This window comes from Aethalodelphis obliquidens, unplaced genomic scaffold (genome assembly GCF_003676395.1).
Source record: "Aethalodelphis obliquidens isolate GAN/ISIS:26980383/991018 unplaced genomic scaffold, ASM367639v1 scaffold7, whole genome shotgun sequence".
NCBI classification, from domain to species: domain Eukaryota; kingdom Metazoa; phylum Chordata; class Mammalia; order Artiodactyla; family Delphinidae; genus Aethalodelphis; species Aethalodelphis obliquidens.
In genome coordinates, this window is record NW_020837951.1 from 12,769,597 (window position 1) to 12,781,616 (window position 12,020).

At 53.2% G+C, this 12,020-nt stretch overlaps 1 protein-coding gene and 1 pseudogene across 19 annotated transcripts in view; both read right to left on the reverse strand.

The window, feature by feature from the left end:
- Nucleotides 1–2,158: 2,158 nt before the first annotated feature.
- LOC113620209 (40S ribosomal protein S4, X isoform-like) lies at nucleotides 2,159–3,203 on the reverse strand (annotated as a pseudogene).
- Nucleotides 3,204–6,421: 3,218 nt separating this feature from the next.
- DAB2IP (DAB2 interacting protein) overlaps nucleotides 6,422–12,020 on the reverse strand; it is a 170,335-nt gene continuing 164,736 nt past the window's right edge. For 14 of the 19 annotated variants that reach the window (XM_027104967.1, XM_027104976.1, XM_027104972.1 and 11 more), the window contains 2 exons: nucleotides 10,239–10,326; nucleotides 6,422–9,392 (listed from right to left, as the gene is read on the reverse strand). In XM_027104967.1, the coding sequence (XP_026960768.1) occupies nucleotides 9,225–9,392; nucleotides 10,239–10,326 (256 nt within the window). In that variant the 3' untranslated portion in view covers nucleotides 6,422–9,224. Of the gene's footprint in view, nucleotides 9,793–10,238; nucleotides 10,327–12,020 lie in introns of all 19 variants that reach the window. The other 5 variants (XM_027104975.1, XM_027104971.1, XR_003432514.1 and 2 more) reach the window with 4 other exon arrangements.

Below are 12,020 nucleotides of genomic sequence, written 5' to 3' on the forward strand. Positions count from 1 at the left end.
TTCCCTTTGCTCCACACCCTCTCCAGCATTTATTATTTGTAGACATTTTTAAAAAAAATTTATTTTTGGCTGTGTTGGGTCTTCATTTCTGTGCGAGGGCTTTCTCTAGTTGCGGCAAGCGGGGGCCACTCTTCATCGCGGTGCGCGGGCCTCCCACGATCGCGGCCTCTCTTGTTGCGGAGCACAGGCTCCAGATGCACAGGCTCAGTAGTTGTGGCTCACGGGCCTAGTTGCTCCGCGGCACATGGGATCTTCCCAAACCAGGGCTCGAACCCGTGCCCCCTGCACTGGCAGGCAGATTCTCAACCACTGCACCACCAGGGAAGCCCTGTAGACATTTTTGATGATAGCCATTCTGACCAGTATGAGGTGATATCTCGTAGTTTTGATTTGCATTTCTCTAATAATTAGTGATGTTGAGCATCTTTTCATGTGTCTGTTGGCCGCCTGTATGTCTTCTTTGGAGAAATGCCTATTTAGGTCTTTTGCCCATTTTTTGATTGGGTTTTTTTTTTGGGTTGTATGAGGTGTTTGTATGTATATTTTGGAAATTAATCCCTTGTCAGTTGCATCGTTTGTAAGTATTTTCTCCCATTTCATAGGTTGTCTTTGCATTTTGTTTACAGTTTCCTGTGCTGTTATCCATTCTTTTTAATGGACAAGAATCAAGGAGTCACATTTGGCTCTTGGCTCGAGCAACTGGGAGAATGGCAGAGCCATTTTGGTGGGTTAGAAAATGAAGGGAGGAACAGGTTTTGGGGTCATATCAAACCTGATGCCAAGTGGACACAGGCCCTGTGAAGGGCTCAGGGAGCAGTGGAGCTGGGTATAAAAGTGTGGGAGTCGGTGAGCAGAGAATGGATGGTACGTAAATCCATGGCAATGGTCCCTGAGGCCAGGGAGGAGCCACACCTGGAGAAAGGGTGTGTGCTCTCCTGTTCTCCCCAGTCCCCACCTCTCCCTGTTGTCTCTCAACACTGGGTCTGAGTGTCCTCTGATGTGGGCCTGCTTTAGTCACTCACATTGCTGCCAGGTCACTGAAGCTTTGTGCTTTGCATTGTCGAGGGGTGTTCAGAAAAATCACCCAAACTTGGAATTAAGGCAGAAGGAGGCCAGCTTGTCATCCCAACTTGTCATCCCAGTGTCCCACTGGAATATTGTTAAGAGGACCACCCCAGGATTATTCTATCACCTGGGGGAATACATCTTTATTCGACTTGCCATTCACTACGTATGTGTGTACATAGTGTGTGTATTACGTGTTCACGTGTGGATTTTGGGCGCCCCCATAGTGTGTGTATTACGTGTTCACGTGTGGATTTTGGGCACCCCCACTGCTTGTGGTTTTACAGCCCTGTAGGGCATTAACTAGTCTTGACTGTAGCCAGAGAACAGCACGTGATCACCCTGATTAGTCTCAATGTAACCTGACCATTTCTTACCGGGATCTCTCGCTGAGACTCTCCACCAGGAATTTTCAGGAACACCAGACTCTCTGCTCTCCAGAGCCATGGTTCCTATCTCCTCACTTAGGCCCATGTACTCAGCCACTGCTTCCTTCCCCTGGGCTCCTGGCTAATGCCAGCACGGATCCACACAGCTCTGGTATGTTTGGGAATTATGACACTGTGCCCTGGAGGGGCTCTTTTTCTATCCATTGTGCAGGGTTCTTTCATCCTGAACACTTGAGTTCTTCCTTCAACTCTGGAAAATATGCTTTTATGATTCCTTTGATCACTTTCCCCTTTCCTTTTCTTTTCCCTCCTTTAGGAATTCCCAATAGTTGGATGTTAGATATCCTGGATTGACCTTCTAGATTTTTTTCCTCTCACTCCCATTTTCTTTTTTTGCAGTATGTGGGCCTCTCACTGCTGTGGCCTCTCCCGCTGCGGAGCACAGGCTCCGGACGCGCAGGCTCAGCGGCCATAGCTCACGGGCCCAGCCGCTCCGCGGCATGTGGGATCTTCCCAGACCGGGGCACGAACCGTATCCCTTGCGTCGGCAGGCGGACTCTCAACCACTGCGCCACCAGGGAAGGCCCCATTTTCTTTTTTTTTAAAATTTATTTTATTGAATTACATTTGATTTACAATTTGTATTAATTTCTACTGTACAGCAAAGTGATTCAGTTATACATACAAACATGTATATATACATATATATACATTCTTTTTCATGTTCTTTTCCATTGTGGTTTTTTAATGCAGTATTGTCTTTAATTAAGTACAAAGACTTCCATTCACGTTGCCTAGAGATCATTTTATCCACCGCTCTGTTTGGCCGCCAGTCTCTTGTCTCTCTCCTCAGCACTGGTAAGGTGGATACCCTTTCCATGGGGAAGAGAGATCCACAGTTTGTTGCCTTTGCCAATAATGAAAATGTTGGAGAACCCGGTGGCAAAGCTGTTACCATTGGCATCTTTCACATGAACTACATCAAAGGAACCAGGATGTCTCTCCCTGTTGGTGATCACACCAATTCTTCCCAGTTAGCACCTCCAGTCACCATGCACAGGTTACCAGTGTCAAATTTGATGAAATCAGTAATCTTGCCAGTCTCCAAATCGATCTGAATGGTGTCATTCACCTTGATGAGGGGATCAGTGTAGCCAATGAGCCAATCAGTGTAGCCAATCGCCCAATTCATCACACCACATCATGGTTCACCAGATGAGGGATTCCTTTTGTCCCCACAAAGATCTTTCTCATTTTGCACAACTTATACTTCACCTCCTCAGGTGTAATATGATGAGCAGCAAAGCGATCCTTGGTGTCATAGATCAGACAAAAATTCTCTCGTCTTGTCAATGCTGATGACGTCCATAAAACCAGCAGGGTAGGTTATATCAGTGCAGACCTTCCCACCAATCTTAATGAAATGCTGCATGAAGATTTTCTTTAGTTCATCTCCTGTTAGGGCATACTTAAGTCTGTTTCTTAGGAAAATAATTAGTGGGAGACATTCCCTCAGCTCGTGGGGACCGGTAGATGGACGAGGAGCAAACCCACCAGTTGGTTTATCCAGCGTCCAATGCTTTGGAGCTGCTACGCGCTTCAGGTGCTTCTTGGGACCACAAGCCATGGCTGCGCTAGGCATGAAAAGTGCTCCATTGTGGTTTATCACAGGATATTGAATAGAGTTCCCTGTGCTATACAGTAGGACCTTGTTGTTTATCCATTCTGTATAAAATAGTTTGCATTCCTACCCCAAACTCCCAATCTATCCCTCTCCCACCCCACCCTCCCCCCTTGGCAACCACAAGTCTGTTCTCTATGTCTGTGAGTCTGTTTCTGTTTTGTAGATAAGTTCATTCTGTGTCATATTTTAGATTCCACATGAAAGTGATATATGGTATTTGTCTTTCTCTGACATACTTCACATAGTATGATAATCTCTAGGTCCATACAGTTGCTGCAAATGGCATTATTTCATTCTGTATGGCTGAGTAGTATTCCATCGTATATACGTACCACATCTTTTTTTTAGTTTAATTTTTTAATTTTATTTTTTTATACAACAGTTCTTATTAGTCATCAATTTTACACACATCAGTGTATACATGTCAATCCCAATCGCCCAATTCATCACACCACCGTCCCCACACCCCCGCGGCTTTCCCCCCTTGGTGTCCATATGTTTGTTCTCTACATCTGTGTCTCAACTTCTGCCCTGCAAACCAGTTCATCTGTACCATTTTTCTAGGTTCCACATACATGCGTTAATAAACGATATTTTTCTCTTTCTGACTTACTTCACTCTGTATGACAGTCTCTAGATTCACCCACGTCTCAACAAATGACCCAATTTCATTCCTTTTTATGGCTGAGTAATATCCCATTGTATATATGTACCAAAACTTCTTTATCCATTCGTCTGTCGATGGGCATTTAGGTTGCTTCCATGACCTGGCTATTGTAAATAGTGCTGCAATGAACATTGGGGTGCATGTGTCTTTTTGAATTATGGTTTTCTCTGGGTATATGCCCAGTAGTGGGATTGCTGGATCATACGTGTACCACATCTTTATCCATTCATGATGGCTCTTCTGACCAGTGTTAGGTGGTCGCTCACTGTAGTTTTGATTTTCATTTCTCTAATGATTAGTGATGTTGAGCATCTTTGCATGTGCCTGTTGGCCCATCTGTATGTCTTCTTTGGAGAAATGTCTATTCGGGTCTTTTGCCCATTTTTCGATTGGGTTGTTTTATTGTATTGTATGGGCTGTTTGTATATTTTGGAAATTAAGCCCTTGCCAGTTGCATCATTTGCAAATATTTTCTCCCAGTCCATAGGTTGTCTTGTCATTTTGTTTATGGTTTCCTTTGCTGTACAAAAGCTTGTAAGTTTGACTAGGTCAAAGTCTGATCAGCTCACTTCCGGTTCATCTCGCCCTCTGCTAATTTAGTCAATGCTCTTTCATCAACCTCCATCTGCCAAAGCTTTTCGAATTCTCTTACATACTCCTCCTCCATTAATTCTGCCCTTATGAGTGATCATCTTTTCAGTCCTGTCAGTACGGTGGTGCTTGAAAAGGAAACGAGATAAATGCATGTCATCAGTATACCTTAACTGGAAGATTATTTCTTTTAAAAACCTAATCCTACTGATGTAATATTTATTTTTTAAACTTTCTGATAGAAGAAAAACTAAGTAAATGTCTTCTAGTGATCTCTAGTTTTATTGCTTCAAGGTACAGAATGTGGGCCAAACTTTTTTTTTTTTTTTTGCGGTACGCGGGCCTCTCACTGTTGTGGCCTCTCCCGTTGCAGAGCACAGGCTCCGGACGCGCAGGCTCAGCGGCCATGGCTCACGGGCCCAGCCGCTCCGCGGCACGTGGGATCTTCCCGGACCGGGGCACGAACCCATGTCCCCTGCATCGGCAGGCGGACTCTCAACCACTGTGCCACCAGGGAAGCCCCCAAACTGTTTCTTTGGCCAGCTTTTTCAGCTTTTCATTTCTTGATACATGCAGTCAGCTTTGGGTGATGTTCTAAGTATACGTGAAAGAAGGTGTGTTCTCTCCAGGGTAAGAGCTTGATGTATCCCTGCTTATTAAACCTTATTAATTATTAAAAACCTCTGGGTTCTTATTGCCTCCTTGATCTATCATAAGCTAATAACAGTGAGGTGTTAGTCTCAGACGCAACTGTATTTTTGTCGATTTTTTCTTTTGCATTTCCAGCGGTTTTTGCTTTCTACTTGATGCTCCTTAATCCACATATGGAAGTTCATGGGTTTTGTACCTTCATTACAAATGCTTGTCAACATGAAATGATTTTTCTGTTCCAGTCATTGCTGTTTCCTTGAATTCTATGTTTACAGGGCATCACCTCAGCAGAGGGACCAGTTTGGGAACCAGGGTCAGTGGTGCGGAAGCACTGAGGTGGCCCACGGGTTTGGCAATGAGGCAGTGGAGGTGGGAAAGGCAAGCCAGGCTACAGAGGGCTGGGGAAGGGGCGGGAGGCCAGAGGCGGAGATGACAAGTCCCTGCAGGCAGTAAGTACACTTTAAAGAAGGTTGTCTGGAGTGTAGAAAACCCAGCCTGGAGAGCAGGTGGAGACCTGGTATTTTAAATGCTGTGAGAAGGAGGGGCAGGGCCTGAAGAGTTAGGAGTGATGAAAGCAAGGGGCGGCCAGGGGCTGCCTCGGGAAGGAATGGGGGTCCCCTCCTCTCCCGTGGCTGCTTTGGGGAAGGAAGCGAGGTGAGAGCTGGGGCGCCTGGCTGGCGGTGAGCCGGGGTGGGGTCAGAGGGTCACTGCCGCCGTCTTCCCGCGGTGGGCTAGGGGGCTGGCTCTTGGAGCAGGGAGAGCATCTGGCTGGGAGGTCCGAGAAGAGTACGGGTTTGGCTGAACCACGGTGGAGAACAGGGCAGGGAGTCCTTGCTGAGAGGGGATATGGGAACCCACAAGGGCACGGTCTGAAATGGGTTTGTTTTTTTTTTTCCTGCAGTGCTCCCCTGTCCCCTGTGCAGGGTGCAACTGAAGGGGCTCAGGCGCTGGCTTGTTCCCAACAGAGGCCCTGGGTTCAGCCTTGCAGGTGGGTCTGGACCATGAGTTAGGGCTTCTCAGGTATCAGAGGCTTGGGTTTAAGTCTAGCTCAGCCATGATCTGCTGGTGGCCCTGGACCACCTCCTTCCCTCCTGGAGTAGGATTTCAGGGGCCTGGCAGGAGCTGGTGTCTGCTGTAGGGAAATGCAGGGGCCAAGCTCTGGGAGCCTAGAAAGTCCACGCTTGTCAGAGCGAGGGGGAGGGAGAGACCCCAGCCCGGAAGAGGACGGGCAATCCCAGATCACGCAGGGTCTCCCCTACCACAACTGCCACCAGGGTGAACCGAGTGCTGGTGAAGAACAGTATCAGGCCACGATGCAGGAGTCACTCCTGGAAAAGCTCCTGAGACACAGCTGAATGGAGAGGCGAGTCAGGCTTAAAATAGCTAAATAAATCTTTAATATTTCTAATTGCAAATGTACAGAAATTGCACAGCCACACAGTCTTAGAACACCAACAACTTTCTCTGTACATTATTACATAGTTAGAGTCACAACTGGAGGGAGGCGCTCCAGCCAAGACGCCAACATTTGCATTTTTTCCTTTTCACATACTTACAAAAGGGGGGGCAGGGAGGTGGAATGGGGGTTGGGGGCGGCTTGGGGGAGTGTGTAGAAAAGAGGGGCTGTTTCCCTGGACGGTCTGCCTTCCGCAGACGGCCGGGGCGGGAGGGGGAGAGGTGTACCCTGGGGCAGATGCTCTGCGGGGTGGGAGTGGGGGTGGGTGCCTGGAGCTCTGGCCCTGGTTCCCCACCCCCATTCGGGGCAGGCGGAAAGAGTCTCCACTTACAGGAAGTTTGACCATTTCCTTCACCCTAAACATAAACGTTAAGCAAAATGTCAGGCCTCCCTGTGTTGGCAGGAGAGGGGAGGGGAGAGCCTTCTCCAGCAGGGCTGGGCCTGGGTCTCCCCGAGCAGGGAATGCCTTCCTTCCTCCTCTCTCAGGGACGCGGGTTCAGTGTGACCCAGGCAGGTCGCACGTCCCCACCACCCAGAGAGCACGCTGCACAGCCGACAGATAAAATGCCACGGGCAGGGAAAAACCCCATCACCCAAATCCACAACCTCTGCCTCCTGCCCAGCACTGTTCTCTAGATTAAAAATAAAATAAAAACCGTCGGAGAGCAGCGGTCCCGGGCAGCCCTCGGCAGCACCAGGACTAAAGGACTATGTACAACCATTAGGTGAAATAGTTACATTACAGTCAAACACCAAGAACATTTACAAAAATCGTCAGACTTGCAATTCAGATAAAAATCTGGGAAGAGTCTGTACACTTTTACAGTTTTTGCACTAAGTAAATAAGGCTCTCGGCCTGAGAGCTCCCAACCCAGGCCAGGGGCCGCCAGCACCGGCCACTGCTGGCCTCCTGAGCCCGGCTGTCCAGGCCCTGGGAACTTCCCCCCTGTATTGCTAAGAGGCGCTCAGTCCGAGGTCGCTCAATGAGGCATCGGCGGGGCCGGGGGTGGGGGGTGAGAGGGAACCAGAGGAGGACGTCACGGGGCCAGGCCCTGCCTTTGTGGCCAGAGGAGTGAGGCAAGGCCTCCGCCCCCATGACCTGCCTTCCTGAGGTCTGTGACCCTTGGGGGTCCTGCCCTCTCCCCACAAGCGGGTCTCTGGGCTAACTGGTTTCACCCCAGGACGGGGCGCAGTGTGGTCCGAGCCCCCCGCCGTGCTCCCCTTCCTGGGGGGCTCTGGGGCAACCTGGGCCCTGGTGGAGCGTCTCCAGCCCCAGCGACAGGAAGGGGTCTCCCCAGCTTCCCACGGCTGAGGCAGATGGGGCGGCTCCTGGCTGCGGGGTGAACGCCCCAGCTCCTGCCTGAGATTCCCCAGGGCCAGGGGTGGGAACAGGGAGGGACGAGAGAGACCCACGCTCCTGCCCACCTGTGTCCCGCAAGGGGGGGCGGGGAGGGCCGATAAGCTACAGAACAGCCTAGAGCTGAGGAAAACCGGCCCCAGCCGCGGGTGAGCACCTCCCTGTCTGCAGCGCCTGGTCCTCGGCTGGGCCTGGGAGGGCTGAGGCAGAGGCCGCCGCACACACGGGGCGGTGCAGGCTGCTGCTGTCTTGGAGAGGGAGCAAGTCTAACATCCTCCAGGGCCGCTATTTCCCATGCAGTGCGCACGCTCAATTTAAAAGGCCCCTGTGTTCCAGCAAGCGAGCAAGCGGGCTTTTGTTTCTAATGCATACTGTGAAAGGAAAAAAAATCACAGTTATCCACCTTCTCAGGGCCTGCGGGCGCTAGACTTTTCTTTAACCATCCATCAGGAAAGTTCAGCCTGTCTCTCAGGGGGAGCACCTGCCGGCCACTCCCTGCAGGGCCACCGTGCCCGGGTACACTAGCTCCAGGAGAGGGGCCGGCACCGCGCAGTGCCGCCTGGGCCAGCTCTGCCCAGGTCTTTGTCTTCGGGGAGCCCCAGAGCATCAGCCTGGGCCCACGTGGCAAGTGAGGGAGGTCCTGGATCTTCCCACGGGCGCAAGGGCCCAGAAGAGAGCTGCGGTCCTCGCTGGGTCCACCTGACAGAACAAGTTAGGGAGGGAAGGACGGAGGGCGGGAGCGGGAAGGCGGAGGGTCTGGGGGCAGGTGACTCCTCGGTTCCTCACAGCCGGGAAGGGTCCCCGCGCATGCAGGGACAGGTGCTCGGGGTAGAGATAGGCGGGGGACCCGGCGCTCCGGCAGCTCCGTCCTCCCCCCCGCACCCCCCACCTGCCGACCGCCCCGTCGGCTCCTGGAACTGAGGGGCAGGTCCCACAGGGCAGGGCCTGGCTGCCTGGCAGTCCTGGGGAGGGGAAGCCACGAGAGTAGGCCCCTGGCTCTCCGACCCTCCAGCTCTCCGGGCATTTCCCTCCCTGGGGAGGGGTTGGGGGTACATGCACTCGGCCAGGTCAAGGAGGAAAGGTGACGCACACCAAATTCAACACCCGACAGAAACATTGCGCAGCCCCTGTGCCTGCTCCCCAGCCCGCAGTCTCTCGGGCCTGCACCGAACGCGCTTCTCGGGGAGCGGGCCGCTGTGCCCCGGCGCGCTGCGTCAGTCTCTCGCGGCTCCCTCTGCGGCCGCCTCCTGGACCGCGGCTGGAGGGAGGCGCCAAGCCTCGGCCTCTTGCCCCTGCGCTGGGGCCGCTCCTCCCCAGGCCGAGACCCTGCCCTGGGCCACCATGGTCCTCCCTCCTCGGGCAGGTTAACAACTGCTGCTGTTTCTGAACTCGCCGTTCTCAGTAATCTGCAATTTGGTGGGGTTGGTGGGGGAGATGCCGTTACGGGCTTGCATGCTGTACCTCTCTTTCAGCTGTGTCAGGGCGCTCATGAGGCGGGCGTTGGCAGCATCCAGTGAGGCGATGCGCTTCTCCTGTGGGCAAACAGGGCATCAGCTGGGGTCGCGGAATGGCCTCCTGGGCCAAAGGGGGTCCGTGCCGGAAAGGGATCTCCCTGGAGCTGTGTCCACCTACAAGCAGCGCTGGGAGGGGGAAGGCAGGGGGCCTGGAGGATACCACGTGTGAAGGATGGGAAAGGCACCGAAGTGGCAGTGGTCCTGCTGGGGAGGAGGCGGTCTTGCCATCATGGACCAACACCTCCTTGCGCCCGCCTTCCTCATGTCTCTACCTCATCACCTGCTTCTCACCCAAAGGGAGCAGCCCCAGCAGTGTCGGGCACAAGCTTGTTCACGTGTGTGTGCACTGGCATGTACAACACAGAGGCCACAGCTACCAGTCAGCCTGTGCAGTTTCCAGACTGAGCAAGCCCTGGGCCTGGAGAGGAAAAGGGCGCAGACCCGGGTGAAGGAGACTGGAGGCCAGTCTCTTAACTGTCTCCCCTCTCAATGCAGTTGGGAAGCCACAGCTCTGAACAAGAGCTCCTTTGCTCCCTCTCTCCCAAGCCTGCTGTCACCCCCAGCCTTTCCCATGCCCCTCCCAACAGTTTCCACTCTTTGGTCAGGAACCCTGGTGAAAGGCAATACCCACCAAGCTGCCCCTGCAGGGGAGGAGTTGCCCCGCCCTTTTCATAGCCTGTCCTAGTGAGCTTGTGGTCCACCGAGACCCTCAAGTCTGACTTCTTGGAGCAGAGATCCTGATCTCCTATCCTCCTTAGCTTCTGCAGTGGGGTATGACTGAGGATGTGAAGAAACCAAAGTCACCCCCTCCTTATCCCAGGTCCTTTAACACCCGTGGCTGACCAAAAGGCCAGAGCCCCACACCTGGGCATCAATGATCTTCTGTTTGGAGTCTACAGCTGCTTGCATCTCCGCGTGGTCCTTCTTCAGCTCCTCCTCCACTGACATCAACCTGTTACCAGAGACAAGGACAGTCAGGCTGGCATTTGAGGGTGCAAGTGAGGAGGTGAGTGCGGGGCCTGGTGGGAACAAACCATCACCCCTGCACAGAGGGGGCATACTAGGAGAGCCCCTCCTTGGGCCATAGACTCACCTCCCACACTTGCCTGGGACACAGGCCCTCCAGCTGGCCCCCGACAACTGACACAGGCTGAGCCTGCTCCTTCCTTATGCTTCACCCGCCCCAGATTCTGTTCCCAAATCCCCAGAAGTCCCTGGGGCTGCCCCTTTCCTGGTGTTCTTCCAGGAGCCACAGGGGTGGGAGTGGGTGTTAGATCCTCACCACACCCCAGAGCCAGGCAGGTGGTTGTAACATCATGAGACCTGTGGTTTGAGTGGGAAACAAAGGCCCTGCGAGGCTCTAGAGCTTTTTCCACCCACCCCGTATTCACTGAGGCTGTGCCGGGCACTCGAGGTCGCAAGGCAGTAGGGACACAGGCAGGGAGAAGGTAACCACGCTCTGCAGTGGGCAGCTTGTGGGCCATGGGGACAGAGAACAGGAAGCGGCTGGCTGTCTTGGGGGTGGGGGTGGACGCACTGAACTGGACAGCTGAAGGACAAGCAAGGCCTGCCGCCTGGGTAATGAGCAGGGAAGACGCGAGGACCACGATCCACAGAAGCTCGGAACTAGGGCCAGCGGGGGCCTGTGGCCAGCTGCTCCTTCCCCGAGACCCTTTCAGGTCTCAGCCTGCTTGTCTCCCACGTACCTGTCAGTCACTGCTGATCACTCCCACCTTCCTACTCTCTTCCTTCAGCTTTCAGACCCCATGCTCTCTGGGTTTGCATCCTAGCTCCCAGGCCACTGCTCTGCAGAGGCCTTGTCCTGTCTGCCCCTAGGCTGTCAGGGCTCCACAGGGCTCTGCCTCCGCGGCCACTCTTCCTGCTCTACACTCTTCTCAGAGGAGTTCACCTACTGCTTTATTTCCGTCTCTACCCGCACAACTTCTCCAGAGCAGCAGAGCATCTAGCCCCCAGGCGAGCACTTCGTCCATTTCACAGCAGATGCACAGGGAGGTCAATGTGCTAGGGCAGGTACCACAGAGGGCTGTCGTGAAAAGCCAATGGGATCAGGGGTTGAGGAGGAAGGGGTGTGGGCTCACGCCAAGAGGGGAAGTTCCTTGTCATAGGTAGGTACGTCACTGAGCAAAGCCTGTGAGAAGCAGGAGTGGGAGGAATGGAGGAAGGGGGAGAGACTTCTGCTCCCAGCTATGGTGGAATAACAAACAGGCACTGGATTTAACCTCCTGCCCTAAGAAAAAACCAAACTAGAAAACTGGACAAAATATATGAAAACAAAGGTTTCCAGACACTGAAAAGCAGGCAGTGCAGTGCAGTACGGTGACCCCTAAGAGAAGGGAACACACGAAGCGAGCCCCACCCACTGCTGGCAGTGTCCCGGCAAGCAACGGAGGGAAGGGGTCACGTGGAGTCAAGGAGACCCTGGGAGGATGGAAGGGTGGGGGAGCCAAGCTTTTGGGGGGCAGTGCCAGAGAGGAGAAAATGCAGAGAGGACTCTACCTATCTCCTGAGGGGTCCCCTTGGGGCTCTGGCTGAGGACTGCTCTGCACGCTTGTGAGAAAACAGCCGGGCTGGGGCAAGAGCCATTGGAAAGGAATACCCAAAACCACCCCAGGAATAGCTCATGAT